Source organism: Lonchura striata, chromosome 2, assembly GCF_050655825.1.
Source record: "Lonchura striata isolate lonStrDom1 chromosome 2, ASM5065582v1, whole genome shotgun sequence".
Classification (NCBI taxonomy): Eukaryota; Metazoa; Chordata; class Aves; order Passeriformes; family Estrildidae; genus Lonchura; species Lonchura striata.
This window is the reverse complement of record NC_140704.1, coordinates 95347715-95372088: the sequence shown is the minus strand read 5'-3', so window position 1 is coordinate 95372088 and position 24374 is coordinate 95347715. Positions and strand designations below refer to the sequence as shown.

At 42.5% G+C, this 24374-nt stretch overlaps 2 protein-coding genes across 3 annotated transcripts in view; both read right to left on the bottom strand.

Annotated features, from left to right (window-relative positions):
* Positions 1-6779, bottom strand: part of GABBR2 (gamma-aminobutyric acid type B receptor subunit 2) — a 450589-nt gene extending 443810 nt beyond the window's left edge. Inside the window, exon 1 of one of the 2 annotated variants that reach the window (XM_085573703.1) lies at positions 6142-6779. In XM_085573703.1, the coding sequence (XP_085429829.1) occupies positions 6142-6450 (309 nt within the window). In that variant the 5' untranslated portion in view covers positions 6451-6779. The remainder of the gene's footprint in view (positions 1-6141) is intronic. The other variant, XM_085573704.1, reaches the window with a different exon arrangement.
* Positions 6780-13664: 6885 nt separating this feature from the next.
* The window catches only part of GALNT12 (polypeptide N-acetylgalactosaminyltransferase 12), a 45857-nt gene continuing 35147 nt past the window's right edge, over positions 13665-24374 (bottom strand). The window contains exons 8-10 of the mRNA XM_021528650.3: positions 24069-24182; positions 17779-17934; positions 13665-15439 (exon numbers count right to left, since the gene is read on the bottom strand). Of these exons, the coding sequence (XP_021384325.3) occupies positions 15302-15439; positions 17779-17934; positions 24069-24182 (408 nt within the window). The 3' untranslated portion in view covers positions 13665-15301. The remainder of the gene's footprint in view (positions 15440-17778; positions 17935-24068; positions 24183-24374) is intronic.

The window sequence follows — 24374 nt, the reverse complement described above, 5'->3', positions numbered from 1 at the left end:
CCCCCAAAATTATCCAAGTCAAAAGGAATCATGAGGGGTTTTCCTCTATTAACTATCACCACTTGATTCCTTGAGCCAGATCTCTGCATGCAATGGTTCCTTCTAAGGAAAAATATCTCCTTTCCTATCATAGCAATGGTATCCACTTGAGTTTTGTTTGGTTCCCAGATCCTCCAGTTTGCTCAAAGGCATTATACTTCCGCCTTATGCCATGAAAATGTCTATAAAGCAATAAAATTGAAAGCAAAGAACAAAGCTTGATATGCACATGTATCATCATATTCAGATTATTAATGCAAGGTGGTGTTTTGCAGCCTTGACAGTCAATGCTATTCATGATGTCATTCTAAATAGTTACATGTATTTAATTAAAACAATATAAATAGCATATCAACAACTTTCTTTGTGAATGCTGTCATTAAATCTCTCTCATCTAGCTCCTTCCTCTCTGCTTTCCTCTTGCAAATATTTTCTTCACAGTTATCATCAGGATATTACACCCCATCTTTTCCACAAACTTGAGTAATTAAATCTGGCTGATAACCATGTAAGAGGACAGGGCCTTTCTACTCTTTCTTCAAATGCAAATAGATACTATTTCCTAGATTTATTCCAAAAAAATAGTTTTTCCGTGCTGATGGAGCATGTTTGGCATTTGAATCTAAAGATTCCATAAGGGTGTGTTTTGCAGTATGCATAGAATAAGTTATACAAGAAATTGCAAGACATATGCCAGAAACTGGCTTTAATCTCTTTGCAAAGATATTTAGAGGATATACATTCTGCAGGTCTGGGATCCGCACCCAGAGGAGTGGGTGCAGTGAATACATGATTTCTCTCCTCTCCCCACCCACATCTTAACATCAGCGGAGAAGCCAGCACAGAATTAACATAAACACTTAACTTTTAGATCCTTCCCTCCAAGTTTACAAAACTCTACAGCAGAAGGAGGTTATGTCGTAAACGGAGTCATGTTACTCGGAAGTCAAAGGGGACGCTGACTATTTAAAGATGTCCCTTCCAAGCAGAGTGTCGCCAGCAAAGCAGACAGTGACTGTCACCATACACGCAGCGTAGTGCATTTTAATGCCTCGCTCTCTGCAAATATCAGACAGCCCAAGTACTAAGTAATATTTAAAGGTAAGAAATTACCCAGCTACTTCAACATATGCCAGACACATGCTCACCTCATGATACAAGAACAAATGTCTGTACAGGGTCTGTACAGACCCCCTTTCAGACCCTGACATCTCCTGTGTATTCAGCTGTTACCCTCAGATGATCACAACACAGCCTTACCTATCCCACTATGAGCACACCAGAAATCAAAATATGGCTCCAGACAATTTAGTGCTCAGAGCATTCACAAGCATGACAGGGCTCACCCAGAGACCCCGCTTGACATTGGTACATCGTGCTTCCTCCTGCAAATCCAGGGAGGCACTTGGATCAATGCCTCCTAAGACAAAGGGCCTAACCAACACATCACATGCACTTCTTTAGGGATAGGGGTGCCCCTGCTCAGCCCTGTTATGTAACAGTGGAGTTTTCCAGACAGCAGACAGTAGCTGTTTGTCCCTCTCTGAGAACCACCTTGTGGAGCTCCAGTGGACAGACACCTTATTCTGTACCACTGACACAAACCTGCTCTCCGGTTTCCAGAATGTGTTCCCATACTTGGCAAAAGTGAACAGTTCTCTTACTCCTACTTGCAGAACAAGACATGAGTGGGTTTTGTTGACACCACTTATGACAGGACTTTCTGGAAGGATCATCTTTATTTGGGGGCTCAGGGTGCTTTAAAACTTATAACAGCTGGCAAGAATGACTCAGATGGGTGCATGGCCTTTCTTAAGCTTTGAGAGTTTTACTGAAAACGTGCACTTTTTTAGTAAAAAAGAAGGAAACAAAGATAAAGTCTACACATACTACACCTAGACTATAATTTCTTGTCAGATAAATTAGGAAAGGCACTTTCTACCTAGTTACAGAATAGAAAAAGGCAAATATGTATCAAATATCAATAAGCTCACATTTTCCTTCAGATTTTGTGGAGTCCTGTGCATTTTTCAGAGCTCATCCTTCTATGCCAACCCGCTATTTAAAGGTATTAGAATATTTTATTTCACAAAAATGAGATTATATCATGCTTACTACAAGGTGCTTGTCGTAGTTAGATAAAATTAAATAATCTCATCCCCCCCAGTACAAATATTCATTCCTCTTTGTGATAATGTACCCACTTACTTCAGGAAGATTTTTCTTAGCTTGTCCAGACTCACTTTGATTTTCATAAACAAGTGCTTTCTTGACTATACATGTTTAAATTAAAAACAAACTCATACTGTCTGTGCACCACTTGCAGCACTGCTCCTACAAGAAATGAGAAAATCCAGTGCATATCTGAGGGAAGATGTCCAGATGTAGAAGGACAGATATCCAACTTCCATTAACTTTCCGTTCCTTCTTCCACAATGCCTCTCCCTCCAGTTACTCTATGGTCAGTTTTTGCCTGATGCAAATCAAATACTTTTGAAATTTATAATAGGGTCCACTAGAATGATTCGTTTCTTTATTTTAGGGCTATTCTGCTTTTTTCCTCCAACAGATGTGTGTTAGGGTGCTTAAACTGAAATCATCTTTCCTAATATCCTAATTTTCCTAATCCTTGACTTGTATCCAGTGCTTGTAGATGTTTTTCTTTCATTATTTTGTGAAATATTTCTTTTCTTTTTCAACCAACTAAAGCTACAATCACAGAGATGGAAAAAAAAAAAAAGGAACTATTGTATCATGATTGTTGATATGAAGCCATAAGCTATCAAGCACCCTTAACTTCTAGGACTTGGTCCAAGGGCCGCTGGAATCAGTGCATTTACTGCCATTAATTTCAATGGGGTTTGGATGAGACCCTTTAGAGATCATTTTATACATTTCTGAGTTTCTAAAATAACACAATTATGAAATTTTTCCCAAGAGTCTCATCTAGAGAGAGTCTCATCAAAATGAACAGCACAAAGTAAAGTCACTTAGATCAGAATTCTGCAAATGCCTACATATGAGATTTGTTTTATTGACTGAGTCTGCATAGGAATGCCCAAATAGATAAAGACATGCCCATGAAGTAGCAAAATACACTGGATCATGATCACACTCAAAGCACATTTAGAGATCAAAAAATACCCAGAACAGAAGCCTCTGCATTTTTGTATGTGAAGTAACTTGTGGTCATATTTCATAACAAAGATGCAATTCACAGAGTCATAAACTAAACATTGCACTTAAGTGCTAATTCAATTTAAATGCTTTGAAAATCACTCGAGCTGCTGCTCATGTCCTCAAAGGTTAACGAGTTCAAGTGCTGACAAACAACAGTTCACCTTAGAAGGCACGCTGCAGTTCTTCATATGTTATGGTCAGAAAGTAAAGACATTATGATGCTTCCTTATACAAACCAGAACTATCAAGCCAGATAGAATATTCAGTTCAATCCTGACAGAATGAACCTGAACTCATAATAAAAAACAAAAAAAACCAATCTAGTTTATTTTCATTATTGTTTTTCACAAGCACTTAAAGTATTACAAAAAATTACAATACAAGGATCAGACTGCAACAAAGACGGATTTTGGAGACACAAGGGAGAATACCTGAATTAGTAAATCACTGCCATGCATTTCCTAAGCATTATAAATATACTACAATTATTTCTCAAGCTATTAAAAAATCCTATGTGTTCAAGGCTCTACATTCTCTCTTTCAAGAGCCAACAATGTCACAAGCACCACCTGTGAAGCCCTGAGAGGGAGAACTACTCCCTGGTCTCTGATTATGCAATGATAAGGATCCAGGCCCTTCAGGCATAGCTATTTATTGGCAGTCTCAGAAAATAGGCTGAGAATCAAGTGGGCATGATGAGCCAGCTACCCTCCTGCTTATCGTAAGTGCACTGAAGGAAAAGGGTAATGTCTGAACCGACTGAAAAAGTTTGTGCTGCCATTAGGTATTTAATGGCTATTCCAGGCATTCGTCCATTCTGTTGGGTGCAGTCAATCTAGCACTCTTTATGGACACTAACTTATTTACTTGTCACTATTAAGCATGCAATAATGACCCAACTGTACTCCAAACATGTACGGTCACCTGAATTAGCATTCCATAACCATGCATTTATTAATTTCTTAAAAGCATTTAAAGCAACACAGCAAGGTAGCAACATGACCCTGATTTCTTATGTCCCTGGAATACTAACAGTAAAATTTTAAAGAAACTGATACTCATTCCAGAACAAATAGGGTAATTTTTTTCCTGAATATTTTTATGATAACTACCTAGTTCAGAACCCAAAATCTCTATGAAGAGTGCCACAATATTTTGACTGCAATAAAGTGCAGCACCTTCTTTATTAAGATATTACTGTAAGAAGAAGGGACATCCTGCCTAGGCTTCTCTAATTCCTATGCCTATTTTTTAATAATTCTATCCACAGGAAAAACTAATATAGATTAACGTAATGAAAACAGGATTAGGAAACCTGTGAATTTTTTCCTGACATGCATCTCACTTTATGAGACAGGTAATGCCATTCAGAAAATCCCCCATAATTCTTTTCATTACAATTGCAGAGTTCCCTGAGATTCATCTTTTTAAAGAAACAAGCAGCTACTCTAGGTTGATCTTGCCTGTATTCCCTGTCAGTATCTAGTCTTGTTCACACAACACAACAGGATGGCAGCCTGCTCCTTCCTAAGTGACATCTTCAGCAGTATTGCCCTCCATGCATTTCTGCTCAGTGGTTGGTGGGGTTTTTTTCTGTTTTTTTTTTTTTTTTTAAACACTATGACAAATTTATGTCAATAAAAAGCAGCCACCCTGGAAGGAGAGGCCTTTGGTAGTCATTTTAGGGACTGTCACGATACAGTACAGCCTGTCATTGCTGCTCTCAGTTTGTTCCCCCCGGACCTGAGAAACCTAAAGGGAGCAGACAGGGGCTTCCTTAAATTACAGCCGGCAAGATTTTCAGCAGTCACTTGCTTTACCGGGGGTTGTCTTGGAAGCGAACCCCTACCGCCAGCATTACACAAGAAGCGACTGCCATCTTCAGGGGAGCCCCGGTACCGGACCCGCGCCTATCCTCCGCAAACACACAGGTACTGAAGTTGTGACAAAAACCAAAGGCAGCTGCGGGCGGGCGGTAGTGGCAACCAGCTCCACAAAGCCCTCGCCCCGCTCCCTGCCTCTCGCTCCCAGGTAAAGGGAGCGTGTTTCCTCGCTCAGCAGGGCTCCCCGCTCTCCCAGCGCTGACGGCCGGCCGCTGGCAGCGCTCCGGAACGGGGGCAGGCATCCCGCCGCACTGGCAGCGCTCCGCAGGAACCGGCACTGCAAATTTAGTTCTTCCCGAGAAGCGAGCGCCTCCGCGCCCCGCCGCCCGCCTGCCACGCACCCCCGGACGAGCGCTCAGCCGCTCCCGCCGGAGGGCAGGGACGGGGGGAATCTCAGCGAACCCCTGCGAAGCCTCCCCTCCTCCTCCTCAAGCTACGGCTGCTATCGCTGCCCTCCGCGTCCCGTCGCCGCATGGGATAAGCCGGGCTGGCGGCGTGAGCCCGTTGGCGGAGCGGGGGAGCGGAGCGCCCGGTGTGCATCTGTTGCTGAGCGGGTGGCGGCTGGCACAGGGATGCGGCCGCGGCTTCGCTGGGCGAGGCAGCTTTCCTCCCACCGGTGTACGTGCGTGCCAAGGGCAGCGGATCCCAGCCACCGCCACCGACAAGAGCCCCCGCCGCCCGGGCACCCGTCCGGGCCCACCCCCGCGCTGCAGGCGACTCCCGGACAGGGGCGCTTCTGGGGCGGCGGGGCGAGCCCCAGCTGCCGGGGCAGCCGCTCCTGGTAATACCGGGCGGGCAGGATACGGCCCGCCGGCTCCACGTCCTCCCCCTCCGCCGCCGGTCCCTGCACATCTGCCGGCAGCCCGCGGGGCCGGGCGGGCAAGGCGGCTCGGAGGCGGCGCGCACGGCCCCGCCGGCAGCCGCAGCCCCGGCCCGGGCGTCCGCGCTGCCCTTGCGCCCCTGCACCCGCAGCGCCCCGGGACTGGGCGGCGGCGCCTCCCCCTGCGCCCGGCGGCGCGGGGCCCGCGGCGGTCCCTACCTCCGTGTCGTAGACCCGCAGGTCCAGGGAATAGGGGTTGAGCAGGGATTCGTTGCGGATCTGATCCATGGCCAGATACACGGCGGGTAGCACTCCCTGGGTGATCCTGCTCTCCTCCTCGGACTGGTTGACCGGCATCAAGCCCATGATGGAGATCGGCGTGGTGGCGTTGGGGGGCAGCCCGGCCGTCCCCCGGGAGCTGCCCCGCGACCAGCCCCAGCCCGGCGGCGCCCAGCCCAGGCACAGGAGCAGCAGTAGCATGGCAGGGTTGGAGGTGGCAGCGGCCGGTCTCCGCGGAGAGGGATGCATGCTGCTGGATGGGGAGGAGGAGGAGGAGGACTGAGGGTGGGGGAACGGGCTGAGCGGCGGAAGAGAGCCGAGCCCCTCTCAGTCTGGGCGCATCCCCCGGCGGCAGAAGCCAAGGCGGGAGGGAAAGATCTGCCTGTCTCCTCTTCCTCGGGAGCCTCGGGGTCTCCTCTCTCTTCCCCCCCTCCCCTCCCCTGGCAATAATCCTTCTGGCAATGGCGCCTACTCCTTCCCAGGTCTGCCAGCTGCAACCACCAGGAGCAATAAATAAATAAATAACCACCACCACGCACACACAGACACTCTCCCCACCACCCTCCTCCGCTCTCCCCGGCGGCACAGCAAGGGAGCGGGACCTGCCTCTGCCTCCTCGGCAGCTCTCCCCCCTCTCCGCTCAGGGAGGGACAGCACCTCTCAGGCGCGGGGGGGGTAGCCGAGCAGCCCTCATTGAACACTTCCTTCCTTCCCCCTCCTCCTCCTCCTCCTCCAAAAGGGTGAAAAGGGAAAAAAGGGATGCTCCGGCAGAAAACGCCGAAGAGGAAAAAGCCCCCCCTCTAGAGCCGGGGAGGCGGAGAAGGGGAGCGGTGCCGAGCCGGGCGGGGGTGCTAATGCCGCATTCCGCGGGAGCCGGGGCAGCCCCCGCCGCGGGAGCGAGGTGCCGCCTGCGCCCTTCCTGCGGGTCGGGCAAAGCCGCCGGGCAGGATGCGCGGCCGCGGGCAGCGCAAAGTGTGCGGCGGCGGCGGGGGCCGGACCGCGCTCCCTCTTCACGGCATCAGCGTTCGCTGCCTGTGGGTCGGGCACCTTCTCCAGGTGGAGCTGCCAAGGCGGGCGCGGGTGGGCGCGGGGAGGTGCGAGCTGCGACCCGCTCGGCACACGCACGGAGCCCGCTGGCAGGGCGGCCCGGCGCGGGCGGGCTCCGCGCACTCTCCCCGCCCTCCCCCGCGCACACGCGGCACGCAAACACGCTCCCACTCGGGCTCGGCACCCCGCACACGCACACGCGCAGCCAGCCCGGGCCACGGCAGCTCTGCGGCACGCAGGAGCGGGGCGTTTCGCTAGAGCAGAAGTCGTGGGGTTTTGGTGGGTTTTTTTGGTGGTTTTTTTTTTTTTTTTTAAACCGGTTTCTTTTCCCCTCAGAGCTGGCGGGTTTTTGGAGACCCTGACACCGCTCAAATTACAAAAAACAAAAACAAAAACAAATAAAAAAAATTAAGGTTGCGACAGGACTCTGAGCCTCCCCGAGGGCTGTCGCAACCCTGTGAATAGTCTGTGGGAAGCGAGCCCTTTCCACACCTGTTCTCCCAAGTAATTGTCACCACATCACAGTGGCTGTGGGGCATAGCCCATAGACAGCCCATGGCTTTTTGCGTTGCTCCCAGGCTATCCTCCCATCCCAGGGAACACGTTCACACTGCCCACCCACATCCGTGGTCTGCAGAGTCCCAGAGCAGCAATTCACAGATCTGTTTCATCTCAGGTAGATCCCATACCTGTATGGGTACAGGCAAAATGAAAAACTTTTCTTAACCCTGCCTTAGGCACCTCACTTTTTATACATATTCATAAATTTCCTGAGGTCACTCCAAGCAAGCCTTTGAAGATCAACCTAATACATCTAGTTTATGTTACACTGCAATGGCAGCATGTCTGCAATAAATTGGAAAGAATTTTCATGGATTAATATATTCTAAGATTGTAAGATTTGACCTTGGGCCAAAAGCCCTCAACCAGTAATTTCATAACATTTGTTGCGTTACAGCCTTTCACGCAGAATGACATCCAGCAGTGTTGACTTTAAGATCTCAGTAATGAAGAGTCCATCACTTCTCTTGATAAATCATTTCAATTATTAATTAGTTTGCTAAAAGGTGTATTTCATATTCCGTATCAATTTGTCTTATTCCAACTTCCAGCCACCAGTTCTCATCATACCTTTATTGGCTTAAGGGAATGTAGTGTCAGGGATCTTCTCCCACCCACAGGGGCTAAGATTAATCACATCTTGCTTTTGTAAAAAACAAGGCCAACTTTCCCTCACCTCAAGAATCATTTCTGGAGGCACTTCCAATGCACCTCTCCTTTTTCCACATGATGTTGAACTGGCCCTTCTAACCCTGTGACCTGCCTGCACTGGGCCAGAAGCTGCAACCTCAGCACCTCCCTCAGTACCAGCCGGTTCCATAGGCTGGGCAGGTTGGCAGATTGAGAAACCTAATCCCTACAGGAAGACCAGGTAGTGTGTTGTCCTTGTGGGAATGTCTCTTTATGAAATCATCTGCACCATGTTTTTGATGCCTCAGATTTTAGCTTTTGTATTTTCCAGATTTTGTACTGCTTTAGTGTGTAGTTCTGAGCTTCATATTGGGGGATAGTAAGCTCTCCTCAGAGTAGGTAAAAAAAAAAAAATCCTTTTCTCTCTGGGGACCAAGGACAAATGATCCAAATTTCAGTCCCAAAAGCATAAACAACAGTGGACTGAAGAGAGAAAAACAAGAAGGATATGACTTCGTAATCTAAAGCCGTAATTGGACAATAAACTCCAATAAGATAATGGATCCGAATTTATAAAAGTGAGAGACATCCATTGTGTGATCATTTTGGTTCATCTTGGGTGTAGCCCTGGCTGGGCTCTTGTACTGCCCAAGTTGTATCTATTGAGGCCTTCTAATAAATACCTACTTTATTATTTAACTCTCTCTAGTCTCTGTTCCAGGTCAGCCTTCAAAGACAACAGTTTCTGGTGACCCAGGTGGGACAGAAGGCATCTGGAAAACCCCCTGGACCAGAGCCAGACGAACATCCAGCTCTTGCCCCCTCTGCCCCCAACTCCTGCTGGCACTGCCTAAAAGCATCACCTACCTCCTTACTCCTGTGCATTTGGTTTTGCACTAGAATAAATCAAACCATGACCTTTACTTGTACAAGTGATTTGGCCAGCAGTTTGTCACCTGCAAACTTTCCAGCAACTCATTTTCTTCCAGAAAATTGATTATCATAACACCAAGAACATTCCTAGGATGCCAACAGAAATAGGTGCCATATTGATTTTGTGTAATGCTATTTTTAACCAGAATATCATATGCGAAATGATGTTTTGCCATTCTCAACTTGCTATGCAAGTTTTTCAAAATTAGTTTCACAGAAAATCTTTCTTCACTGCTTGTATACTGTATCATTCTGTGATTTTCACCAGTACTTGGCTACCAGTACTACAGCTACTTGGATCAATTTGATCATTTTACAATATTGGCAGTTTATTAGCACACACACTCACATTGTCTCTGGACTGTCATCATCTTTCTAAGAGCTGGGGTTGTTTTGGAAGCAATTTCTCTTTTTGAGAGCTCAGTCTTTATGAAAGAAAGCTTGAGGCCAGGTTGTGTGTTACAACAGAATTAGTACCTTGGACATTATTAGCAACCACCTGACATCCTTCTTTACTACTGCTGCAGTAGCAAATGTCCTTTTGTTAGCTGAAGATTGAAATGCATCTCCTTGCTTTTCCCAGTACAGGTCAGAAACTTCACTGAGTGTGAAGTTCAAGGTTTGCCCTCATGTGGGAGGCAAAGACCAGCTGACACTGGTGTCCCTGCAGTGCACAGGGAAGGCCAGTGCTGGAGAGGTAGGGCAAAGAAATGCATCTAGGAGAGGTCTGCAGAGGTCTGGAGTATGGCTGGATATCGTTTAAACCAAGCAAAGCTGCACTTCAAATTACAGTATTTGACAAAGTGGTTCTTCTGACTTTAATCTGTTTGTTGCTGCATTCCCTGTCAGTAAAACAGGATGCTCTTCGTTAATGGTAAAAAAAAGATAAAACAAAACAAAAACAAACAAACAAAAAAAACCCTCACACTAAGAAAATAACTTTTATTTTTCAGTTTAGGGATTGGTTATGGGAATGCAAATAAGACTATATTGAACAATGAGGATTAGTTAAAGTAAGCCTCTCAAAATTCTTCCTGTGTATCAGTGAGGCATGAAAATGACAGTTTCTCCACCTTTTGTAAAAAGCATCAAAACCCCCCAACAAAAACAAACAAAAACAAACAAAAAACCCCAAGCACCTCCCATTCCCCCCACAAAAACAGTGGATGTATTGTAAGAAAATAATGTAATTAAAAATCATAGTGTAATAGACACACTGAAGCCAACTTCTGATTTCACAAAAACCTTTATTTCTGGCACCTAAGTAATTTGCAAGGAAGTTTCACATTCTTCACATATGTTTTCAGCATGATTCTCTGCTACAGTTATATTTTGTAAAGCCTGCTTCTTTCCAATTCTCAGCACTGAGAAATTTCTTCTTTCTTAGGTACTATGCTGCATTTATGAATAACAGATGCCCAGGTAACAGCTCATTTTAAATAAAAGTAGGCCTAAAGGAGAATTGCTCCAAAATGCTTATTAAATATTGTGTCAGACACAGGCACTGGCTCAGCTGCCTTTTTTTTCCCTCTTAGAAATACCCAGAACGTTTTGCTACCATCGAACTGGTAAAGTAAATTCCCTAGGATTAAATCCTCTGAAGCAGCACACATTCTTTATCTGTTAGGCAAAAAGGCATTATATTCTCATTTGGTGGTCCACATCAGACACCCTCTGTTTATTCCTTGTTGATTAAAATATCAGTTCACAAGAACTGTAAAACCTCTTCACTCGAAAATCAAATGTCACTTTCTTCCTGGCATGTTACCCAGCCATTTCTGTGCTTCAATCATGTGAATCCTTCAACCATATTTCTGTAAAAACACTGTCAAATATCTTTCCGCTAATGAACACTTCCAATTTCTCAGTTACTTCTAAGTCTTCTCACAGCCTATGCACAATTAACAATTTTTTCTTTATATATTTATATTTGCTCATCAGAGTACCTAATTAACTTCACATTTAAGCATCTGTACTAGTATGACTCCCTTGACCACTTCTTCAGTTGCAAGTATCTTCAGACCATGGATAAAGTCAAGAAACTCAGAGAACTGATTTTCCATTAACACTAATAAATAAATTGCATCTGTTGCAAGTCCTCTCCTACTCTGGGAGATGGTTTGATGCTACACAAAATATGTCATGCAGCCCCTTAGGCCAGCAACTCACTTCCTGTATGTATTTTCCTGTATATTCATCTTAATACTTTTGGAGAGATCACTGAGAAAGTCCTGCCCTGTTTTTGTCTCCAGCCACCTTTGCAAATCCTGGAGCCATGCAATTCCTGTCAGTGCTGACAGGGACTGGTCTAATTAGGCTTTGTCTGTTCATAAAAATATCAGTGAATTGTGGAATTTAAAAAAATGAAAACTGTTAATCTAGGCATATTAATTTTAGCACTGCATGTACAGGCATAATGTTTTTCCTCTGTAAATGAGAAATGTAACAATACTGCAGTGCTCTTGCACCTCAGCAGAACAGGGGGAGCTTTCCCATCCACCTTTTCCCTCCCTCCCAAGGGCTTTCCCACCTACCTCAGCTAACTTCCTAGCCCAAAGTTCCATATTTGTTACAAGAGCATACAGCATTCTCAAACACCACCAAAAACCCTCCACAGCTGCAAGAGTATACACACAACTGCATGATCCTTACCCTACAGCCTCTCCAGACACCTTAATTGCTGTCTTTATATCAGGGTGTCAGGACACAGCTCAGCTGACTTAATCTCCAAATCTAAGGGCCTTAAGAGAGGCAAATGAAGTTAAAAGAGCATCAGATTTTAAATTACCAACCAAGCACTATCACTGTGTAAGTGCCGATGTTTTTATAAATAGGAAATAGGAGCATAATCTCATCAGTCCTGGTGTTATCATCCAACATGAATTTCCCCTTGCAGTGTATCTTACCACTTCCTATAAATATATCAAAAATTGAACACAGTTTTGAGTCTCTGTTTTCAACAGAGCCAGCAAGAAATACTATTTCCAATTTATGTTGACTGATGCATGTACAATGATGATTGTTGTTCCCAGGTATTTGTGCAAGCTCTAGTAATTCCCCAACATAATGGTTCAGACAAGGCCACACATACAGAGGTTTTAGTGGTTAATTTCTTAGAAGGAAGGTTCATGTACTGTCTTTTGTTGAAGTGAAAATCCAGTAAGTTTTAGCCCATGTTGAAGACTCATAATTTTTAAATGAAAGGAAATTAGTGAGTGAATAAATGAAAAAAAAATCTAAATCATTACCCAATAATTTCAAATAAATATGATAATTAGGTACCTGTCTATAGTCTGGATGGCTTTCTAAGAAAAGAAAAAAAAAACCAAAAAAAACCATAAATACAGGCATAGAAGGACTAAGAAACAAGCATTAATTTGTGACTGAAATCCTCCAATTTTTCCATTTCTATAAGACATGCAGCCCCATCTCTGCTCAGGAGAAGTCTGAAGCTCACAGTCCATTCCTCAGCAGGTAACCCTGACCTCCTGCAAAAGGAAGTCTGGAAATGTTAAAGGAAGTCTGAAGATGTGCTTCATGACTCAGATGCTTGATGGAATCTTTCACCCTCCAAACCTGAAGCCAGGCATTAATACAACTCCAGTGAGCTGAGAAGAAGAAAAGGCTATCAAGGAATAAAAAATTATAAGTAGAAGGACTAAAAGGCCAACACAGAGGGAGCAAGCTGGTGGCATTGCTAATGTTTGGTGTTTGCTTTTGAACTCAGCTGTGTTTGTCTAGCAAATATGCCAGCCAGGCTGGCAGGTTTGCTGGCATATATGAAAACATCGTAGTTGCAGGAAGTCAAAACCATCAATACTTCCCTCTAAATAAGGGCAAAGTGAAAAGATGTATTGAAAATAATTTCCACTTACTAAGTTTCACTTGCATACCACCATCTGATGATGAAATCTTGAAATACCAAGACTAAGAAAACCTGAGAATGGAGGACAGTGGAAGCTTTGGCTGTGATTCTAGTATTTGGGCTTTTATCAGTTACTAACATTGTTCAATCAGCAGTCAAGGAGGCAAAGCAGAAATTAATAGAAAATTCTTGCTGTTCTCTCATGCAGCCACTAACTTTTGATTTGTGGCTCCCCAAAGTATAAACCACTGCTGCTACCAGGTGAACAGAAGCATTACTGAGTTCAGGAAACAGAACTTGAGACACCATAAAATAAAGCTGTCTTCTCCCAAGTGCTGTAGGGATCTGGGCCTAAGAGATCAGCAAAATTATTAAATGAAAACCACTGACCACAAGATTAAAAAAATAGTTGATAAGACATTTCCCATTCTACTGAATCCCAAAACATTTTATTAATTCCAACATCAGTTTCATCAGTCCAGACCACAGAGACAAAACTTCAAAGGTGCTCACAAAATCATTCTATCTACGTGGGTAAGATTTGTAAGAACCTATACATGTATCTCCTACAGGCAGAAACCCCCCCCCCCTACACCCCAATCATATAAATAGGTATGCCAAAATGGCATGAGCTTATGGGGATTCAAAGGAAAGGCTATACATTTTTTATAGAAAACATGAACAAAAGCAAATAACAAAACACACACCAAACTAATCAAAACAGATGCTCAGACTTCTGGGGGTTAAAAGGTTGACGTTTTCATCCTTCTACACATAAGCATTCCTTTATCTGACAGGGAAAGAAACTCTTCTTATGAGCTGAAACCCTTCTAATCAACATGGTGATGCTGATGGTCAGTGCCCATGTACATTGCTATACACACACTCCTCATCATTGGGCAAGGCAGATCCCACACACCAGGGCACAAACCATCCCGTACTGCTGTAGATTACACCCCCTGTGTTCAACAAGACCACATGCAGGGTCAACTCATCTAAAAGGAGCTCCCAGAAAAAAATGCAAGTTTCACTCCAAAGACAATAATTGTTCTATTAATAATATCTGAATTTTTCTATTAATAATAGCTGAATTTCACAGAAATCAGTTGCAAAGCCATTTTTAAGATATGATAGCTTTCATTTTTAAAGGAATCATTTAAACACTTAAATTTTAAGATTCATTTTCTCTAACTGTAATTTTGAAATTTTTACAAAAGAATTATTGGTAGGTCTTATCTTGGAAGTTTTATGCACATTGAAAATCCACATAATGCTAAAGTTGGTTGTGCATTCTAGGACACAGCCACATAGCTGGGCCTATATGAACCTAAATAGCTTTTCCCAAAGCATCACCCTTAAATATCGTTGCCTTCTGCCTTTAAGAAAGATGAGAAAATCCCCATTTTACTCCCAAACCCATCTTAAGCATGATTAGAAACTTGTCAAGTGCCATGAACATCTAAAATTGTCAGACCATTTAAGGTACAGTATTGTCAAGCATGTGCAATTTGTATGCATCTAGATTGTTATTTGTGCAAAAACATGCAGACATACTCTGCCTTTATGTGTAAATCCACACTGTCTTCAGTGAAGGCTTTGTGGTAGATACTTAGGGCAGAATATGGCCTACATTGACCTTCTTGGTATTTAAAAGACAAGAATAATTATTAACTACTATCTGTTAAAAGACCCAACTGCAGAATGTTTTAGTAGAAAAATAAACATTTTAAGTTATTGGCAGATTAACATTAGTGCAATTTTTTTGACTGCCTTACTTCCACACAGTAGATTAAAAAAATGTCACTTGCGTAAAGAACCTAAGACACTTCAGAAGCAGTTATGTAGCTGCCAAATAAAAAGGAGCAGATTCTGTGGCACTTTGTGAAGCTCTCAATACTTAGTGCCTTCTAAAGCTCCAGGAAACGAGATCCAAGGCTTGTCAACTAATTGCAGTTCTTTCCATACAAAAATATATCACTTATAAGATTTTCAAAAGGCTGACTAACTGCTGACTAGAAAGAACACTTTTTTTTGTATTCAGCTATATCCTAGACACCATCTGGATCAACTTCTTTCTTTGAAGAACCATTTTTGGTAGTCCGAGTTGCTACAAGGTCGTAACAATGGTGCTGGGTTTCCATTGTAAGCATTTCCCTCAGCTTGTATGCACTTCTGGGTTTGTGGGTGAAACAAGGTACCATCCTACAAAAGACAGAAATAAAGTTAGCTTTTCAGGTCTCAAAAATTGCAGACATATCACTATGTTTTAAAGTCACAGAAAACATTCGCAACAAATAAATATCTCATATATCCTTCCAATGGGGTTATGCAGCAAAGCCTAACTTGAGGATGCCTGAAAATTTATCAAAAGATCCTGCTTTTAAATTTACGTAAACTGACATCAGCATTGCTTAGAGTGGCTCATGAAGTGGCATCTCAGCCTGTAAAGGATGTGCTAACATTTGCTTTCATTGCTTTTTTTTTTACTGGACCAGAATATGGCAGAAAAGAACTAAGCCAAGCACAAGCATTACCCAAATGTATAAATTTATTGCATATCTCATAAGTAAAAGGTAAATATTGTTCATTAAGTGTAAACGTTGGAAATATTTTAGCAAGAAATTTTCCTGTCTCTTCGTATTTTTGGTGGAAAAAGTAAAAATACCTAAGTGTGCCCCTTGCCTGCTGATGTGTGTGGCGTTCACTTGCTTTGCTGAAAGGCAGTACAGCTGCCTCAGAGGTGTAAGGTCTGACAGACCTACACAGTCAAATTCCCTAGAGAACACATTTTGAGATCTCAGGCCCTTTTTTTATGTTTATCTCCAGTTCAAGTGTCTCGTTCCAATCAAGGGCACTGTCAGCTAGGACAGTGAGCTGCAAAAGGGCAGCATAGCCAGCCATGGAGGACTGCCCTGCTCTGAGGCCATCCCCTTGGCCTGGGTGACACTCCCACATGCAAGCATTCTCAAGGCAGTTTTGAAAGCAAAATGCCTTGTTTCTGTCCATAGCCCTGCCTCCTGTGGAAGCCTGTTCAATCCCTCATCAGGAATGTTGCACTTAATTGCATCCTGGGCTGCAGCACCTGATGCCCAGCAGTATGTGCTTGCTACAGACTTGCTGACAGATTCAGCTGCAGAATTACTTTCTTGCTTCTATCACTATAATTCAAATTTTAGAATAGATTAATCAGTATCCATCTCACTCATTTTTGACTCTGTTTGCAAGAATGCAATTTTTTCCAAGCTGCTGGGAAGGCTGTTCAAATCTTTGATTATGCTCCATCCATAAGGACAGCTGTCTGACACTACTATGCACAAAGCAAAAGAAATGTGGTGCTGACACCTCACCCATCACCCGCCTTGAAAGGTGGAGACCAGTGGTTTTGATTTAGTGCAGTAGCAGAAAAGGAATTGGAGCAGAGCAGTACATTCAAATCACACACAGGCACAAAGTGATCATGAGAAAGAACATTTAAACTAATTCCTGAAGTCTCAATGCTAAAATTAATGGTTAGAAATACAGTGGAAACAGGTGCATTCCATAACTTTTTCAATTTTTTTCATTTTCTCGATTTGAAAATTTCAGTTTTCTTGATTACTTCTTGAAGTAACAGAAGATCCTTCAATATATGTCATTTTAGGGATTAATGTTTATGGCTGAGCAATTTTGTTAAAAGACAACATTAAAAATGAAACATCATTCATAAAGTAAACTTTTTAAACATTTTTATTTAGTAATATCACTATGAGCTTCAGTCTGGACTAGATTTAGGGAGCGGACAGTAACTTCCATCTTATTTTTTAGCATTTACCCTGCTACCTATCACTGGTAGTAGTATCGAAGTGTGACATTTGTCAGCCATGGAGCCTGCAGAGATTAGATGCATTATGCAGACACATTATGTAAATATACCATTTTGATATATTATGTGACCTTTTCCCTTAGCCAAATAACAACACTCCAGAACCTGACCAAGGCCATCATTTTTCATCCAGCTTATTTTCTCTCAGGCATCCAGGAGTTTCTTTACAGATTCAAAACTTCTAAACACAAGTTTTCTAATATCTTGTAGAGGCAGTTGCTTAAAAGCAGGAAAGAACACAAAGAAATGGTGGTGTGTGAAGTATTGGGGATATATGGTAATATAAATACTGGGAAATAAGTCAATGAAAAGAGAGCAGAAGTAGGCCAGCCATATGACTGGCTGGGGAAGGGTTATATTGAAGCATCTCAATCTCATGAGAAGACAGTAGGGGTGACATGCAAGAGAAAGAATGTTCCCAATCTCCTTGATGTTAACAAGGATGCTTTCCTTCCTCTTATGTTCCTGTTCTTTATGACTGGAATACTCTTTGTCTGCTACCCTGTTTCTGTGCTCAGATATTAGAAGCCAAGACACCCTATTTATCCCAGAGACCTTAGCCAGTGTTGTGGTTTGCACCATGTGTATGCAGTAAGATAAAAATTTTAAAAATTCAACAATTCTCCTTCCATCCACTCCCAAAAAAAAAACAAATGCAAACACAAGCAGGCACACTTACCTCTCTGAAAATAAACTTCTGATTTTCAGGAACACTGTGGGCATTTTCTTGACACAAGTACATCGTCAAGTAGTCAGTCCCTGAATCGACTGCTGCGCAGACTTCTGGTTGTCGTGTGTTGTAACGAATTTCATTATGGGATGTGTACTCAAAAAACTACAAACCCAAGAGAAGAAACAAAGGACAGCAGTCATTTCATTTGTACACAGAGAGTATTTATAAAGAAGCATACACTAAGAGACTATAATTAGGCTCACAAATAAAAGATGCTGCTGTGAAGGGAAATTCTGCCAGAAATATTCAAGGGTCCTTCTACTGCTTACTATTTTACAGAAAATCAATCTCATCACAGCATTCCTTTAATCTTGTAGCACTTAAATGTCCTAGAAAACAGGCATTCTAGCATTAAAGAATTTCTGAAATTAAACTGCAATATTTAAGTTTCACATTCTAGGCTCCTCTTAAAAATAGGATGGGAAACAGGATCTGGTCTGACATTATGCCTTCTTAATTCAGTCATCACAAAGTAATATTACTTTTAACTAAGGAATTCCTCACTGCATAGTTCAAATGCATTTTGGTCCAGTTATAATGGTCATTTCCGGTACTAAGGATGCATGGTGACAAACATTTTGTTCTATAAAATTGTAAGATATTATTTGAATCAAAATAGGTACAGCTGCTTTTAAAAATGAAAAAAAAAAATTCTTAAAGACAATTGACTATCTTTGCTTGTTGCACGATATTCTACAGAAGTGTTATAAATATGCTCTAAAACTCCTGCCTTCTGTAGCAGTTATGGTTGAAGACTTCCTTAAAATTTTATATTTATTATGTACATTTGCCAACTTTTGGACTTCATTAAAGAGTGGCAGAGTTGGAGAGTTGTTTGTATTTAGTAAGCTTATAAATAATTTAGAAGACTATAGTGCACGGATGTGTGTTTAGATCTGATTTAGATTATACTCAATAAAGTAGAGGAGAGTTTTATAAACATCAGAAAATTGCTTATTACCCATAGAACAGCTGCATTAGCAGAGACCAATAAAAGGATGAGGGAGAGAAGGAATCCTCTTTTGTTTTCCACTCGCCCGCCCCCCCCCACCCCCCCCCGGAGACTTTGTGAAGCAGCTTGTACCAATTCAGAAATGTACAGACTAGAACTTACCACAAAAAACAGAGCTCATAACCTTGATGAGGAGTTGGAAATGGAGTTTCAGTATAAACAGGACTGTGCTATTACAAAATCTGCAGCCATCCGTTTCCAAGTGTAAGAGCTCTGATCTAGACTACACTGATAACAGTTATTTCATGAAATCTGCCCCTCCTGTTATCACAGTCAGGAATTTCTCTGTCAAGGTGGCCATCCCAGCCATACACTGACCGGTGCTGCCCACTGCATCACCCTGCAGAGCCTCATGGCTTTTTTGCAATGATGCAAGTGACTGACCCCCTCCCACCCTGCCCCCCCCAGAATTCACCTGTTTGCCACCATTCATTTGTGGTAAGCCACAAAGGGAAATTAGTGTTTTGAGGAAGCAACATCAGGTTTGAAGTTCCCTGCTCACATAAGACCCCAGAGACCATGATTTTCCTTGGAAACCTATTGCTAATATCTGTTCCTACAATGTAGGTTGCACTACCTTTACATTTGCCTTATGCAAAAAAAATCTTATCATAACAAAAGTAAATTGTGTGAGAATTGGTCCTATTATTATTATCTACCCTAACAGGCAGCAGCTAGTCCCTGGCCTTTTGGCTTTATTCCCAGATTCAGTATCTGATTAACACGTGGAAAACCCACTACTTTGGGCACCACAGTGAGCTACAAGAACATGCATTTTAATCCTATGGCTTGTGAATAAAGAAAAAGCCTCAGTTCTGCCCAGTTGTGTGTGGATGGACACTTTTTACAGCTGCCACTTTCACAAAGCCATATTTAGAGCCTTGCTCATTAGGGGATTTATTAGATATAATAACTCCTTAGCAATTTGTATTATAAGTGAAAGCCTGCAAGCTGCTGACTGTACCAGATGCATCAAGAATAAATGAAGCAGCCACTAGATCAGAGCACTTCTTACTACTGATATCTTTCCTGAATGATCTCTCAAGGACTTGCGCCAGATTCCAAAAATGAGCAATTTCTGGATAACTTTAAGGGATGGGGTTATAGTACTAACAACTAAGAACTCCTGCCTTCTTGCCCAATGAACATAATCAGTTCATTACCCTACACTGCTTCAAACTGAATAAATATTCAGGCTTAATCTTTTCCAAGCTCTAGTAATACAGGAAATAAATATCTTCCTCCTCAAAAGGTAAAGTGTTTCTTAGTTCTCTTTTCTTGCATTCTGTCAGCAGAAATGAAGCATTTTCAAACTAATCCATGGCCCAATAACTAGTAGCTTTACTGCATTTCTTTTCTTCTGAGAATCAGTAGATTCCCTTAAGTGCTATTGGCAAACTTGATGAGGCCTTTTACCCAGTGTCTCTGGCCTCTGGACAATCAAAGAATATGCCTCAGCTGCATAATGTCTCTCTGGTACTAGGTCCAGCAGCAGATTTTGGCTACCTCACTGGATCCTGAAACACACTCTTATTCTTCTCTGTGCCTGGCTACTGTTGTTTTGCACACAGGAAAAAGTTTTCACTTGACGGGTAGAACCAGCAGAGAGGTTACCAGGTCTGATTCTCTATTTTTGCTGAAAACCCAAGGGCTTTGCTAACTTCATTGTTTCCATCTCACTGTTTATGTCAAATGTATCAGCTCCAAGTGGGAATTCTGGGAAGAACACTTCAGTCAGTGTATTCCCATCCTCTTATCACATTAGGTTGATTTCTTGCCGTCACACATTGATGCCCTCTCTACTGCTTCCCAGCCATATCCAGAAGGGCAAAGGGCTTTACTGGTGTTGAGTTTCAAAGCTGTTCATTCTCCTCTGTGGGGCAGATACTCCCACAAAACATAAGCAGCCTGAGGTACAAGAGATCAGTAGCCAGTGTTTCATGTATTTCCTGCCTCTCTTCCATATACACTCAACTCTTAACACTGCAGTGTTATCCTCACTTTCTTGTGATAAGGAACATGCAAATTTAAAAAAAAAAAAAAAAAAACCAAAAAACAACTCCAGTTAGTTTTCTTATATTCACACAAAAGGAGTAAAAGAAACCCTCTCAATTAGACTGTGGATTCAAGAAAGAACACCAACAAACTTCCAGGAACTTTAGTTTTCTGAGAGTGGTTTTATTCACTGAGATGTAAAAGAGGAGCTGGTGCTGGACCTTATAAATAACCAAAAGCACAGTGCTCTCGCCTCTTGGCACAGTGCACACAGATATTCAGAGGCCACTAAGTGGAGACTTGCTGTCAGTGAAAAAAGTTGTGCAGTTGTCCCCTACATAAACAGCCACCTGCCTGTGGTCTGGGACAGGAAATGGGAGCAAAGCTTGGAATGAGGGCTTGCTGCTAAAACTCTATATAGGTAATAAGTGGAGTGATGAGAACAAACTCACAGAAAAAAGGCAGGAAGAATTGGGGATTAGGATGGTGGATTCCCTTCCAAGGGGCCAAAGAGAAGTTAAAGGCTGCCTGCTGTCAGTAAACATCTCTGAGACTCCAGGGTTGTTGATACTAGAGGATGACCAGACCTTGCCAGGATCATTTCATCAGCAGACAGTGATGGATGTAAATGTGGAAGATTTGACTGTTTTGATCCTGACAGTGTCACCTGCCAAAGAATTCATACTGCAAGGAACAGCCTGCTACCTTTTCAGACTGACTGTCAAGAAGGTGGTGGGATGGGAAAGAAATGGAGAGAAATGTCCTGCTGGTAGGTTTCACAGCTATTTGTGAGCCAGAAGAGGGAGCGACAAGTCCAGCAACCCCAGCTTCATTTCCCACCTCACTTGTGTTTCTGCATCTTGTCTTATTTTAGTCTTCCTCTGGTTCCCCACCCACAACTCTTCCTGTTGCCCACTTGTTCTCTTTCAACTGCCTATCACCCTACTCACACCCCCCTTTGCCAGCTGGTATCTCAGCTCCCACATTCGGTAACCCTGCACCTTTCCACTAAAATGACTCTGCTTGGTTCAGTCCCTGCCCTACTCTTTCCTCTATCACACATGCCCTGCTCATTACCTGTTGCTCAACCTCTGTCACAAACTACTTTGTCACCTTGGCCCTTTCTCCATGGCTCTTGCCAGCCCTCCCATGCCTTTTGCCCATTTCACTAATCTTGTTTTACCCATTTCCTGTGCTTGGCCTTCCCTCTTCAGGCTCTGCAGTTCTCTTGAGTAATCTCATATTTTCCTCTACTGGTTTATATTGCAGTCAGGTGGTTTCTCCATTTCTCCTTCCTCCTGCTGCTTGGATGCCAGCAGAGGGAGCGGTTTGCACAGTTCCCAGAGTGTCGCTGCTTTCAGCCAGTGCCTGCTACTGCAGGTACACGGATGCACCACACAGCAGCAGAGATGGAAGAGCATTAATACCCAGTGATGTGATATCTTGCAGTAAATTCTGTTAATCTCTTAGTGCTAGCTAAACAAAGGATAACTGTAAAAATGTAATCTAATGACAATTTCTCTAAATTGTACTTTTGCTTTCACCTTTCATCTTATTTCTTTATTCTTTCTTGGGGGAAGGGATAAAATTTAAGCTAACTCTTTTTGTTCAGAGAAATGCAAAATAAAAATGCAACCCCTCTCCTCTCTGTAATCTGCAACTCAAAGAAAAAAAAAATAAATCTATAAATACCTTTGGCATGTTAGCATGTAATCCTATACATTAAATGTTTCTTAAAGTGACTTGACTGGGTTATGTGATTACTAACTTCTCTATAGATCTATAGAAGTGTTCTGAACTTGGGCAAGAATCTGAACTGAGGGAGTAGAAGGGGTGAGGTGGGGCTTAGCATAATTGGCATACATCTGCCAGTATTGAGATCCTTTTGCTTTTATGGTACAAGATTCCCCCCCATCTTCCACTGCATCTTTGCCTTAAGGAGAGAAATATTATGAAACTTAAGACATAAACCAGACATGAGCTAATAAATAATACTAAATAATAGTTATAATACCTAAGGCAAATAATAAACTTATCAGAAACAAATCTATTTCCTTTTAAGATCTGAGGTACATTGTTTTTTCTTTCCCCTTTCTTAGGTAAAGTGCAATTCATATTAGAAGCTTCCTCCTTAATACAGACTTGTTTTACATTCCTAGTGCTTTTATGTTTTTTTTTAAAGCAGAGTTATGATAGCAGATAAAGACTGCTTAATTGTAACATCTCTGCTTTCTTTCCAAACTTTGTTTTCCCTTTTCCCAAACAATACTAACTGAATGTTTGGATTCATTTCTTTAAAAAAGGACCTAAACAGCCAAGCCACCCAAGCTGTCACAGGGTTATGTACAAGAGGTATCACGATACCTTTGGTATTCGGCAGTGATGAGACCATATCTCAAGTACTGTGTTTAGTCTAATCTGAGTTAGAAGCCAAAAATCATGATAGACAGGCAAGTATGTGCCCCACATCAAACATCAAACTTCAATGGTCATCAAACATCAAACTTCAATGGAAGATAGTCACTCAAAACTATGCAAAAACAGCCATTCTAGCGTAGCACACAGTGCCCCACAACACTTTTACCATGGCATTATGCAGAGAAGCTTATAGGTATCAAAACCAACAATTGGTGCACACAGTTCCACTCAACATGGAGTAAGAAAACAGCATTTTCAGCTTCAGAAGTTAAAAACAAGACAGCAAGAATGACAGTGTTAAAGAGAACCCACGTTCTCCTGGAACATGGAGCCCAAGCAAGGAGGACATTTCTGTAGAAGGACATGTTTTAGACGTGGTCTAAAACCTCTTGCGTAGCTAGACAAGCACCACGAGGAAGAGACATGATGACAGACTCAGGTGGAACTAGGTGAGAATTCCAGTGTTATTAAGATTAAGGGCTTTGGAGGCATGGACAGACAAAAGCTGAGAGGGGTTTTGGAGATGAGCCTATGAGCACTGTAGCTGCACTGATGTGCTATTAACCCCTGCTAATGACCTCTGTGGAAAGGAATAAAGGTATGGGCTGGGTAGACACATCCTCAGAATGAAGAAAATCTGACCTGAAGATACATCAAAATAAAAAGCATTTAGTGCAAAAATCAAAACTCGAACCAAGATCACCTTACTGTGGCAACACATTCTCTAAGCCCTATTGCAATGACTTTACCATACTTCCTTACATTACAACCCTAAGTGTTAGTGAAAATGAAAATAAAACATTATTCTTACCTGATTTTGTCCCATGCCATGGCATGGGTAGAGTATGACCCTCTGTCCAGTTATTTGATGTTCATTTGTAGGGTTATAATCAAAGCAGAAGTTTTCCATTCCTCTATTCTTCAGCTAAACAAAACAAAATAATATTTTAAAATATTAGTCTAAAGTAAGGAACATATTCTGTAGTCACTCTACACCCATCCTGCTGGGCTCTGAGATCCATCCCAAAGCTAGTGCAAAGCAACTGGAATAGATCAAAGGGATGCAATGGTAACATCTCTCAGACTAATATAAAATAAAACTGGACCATCTTGCCTT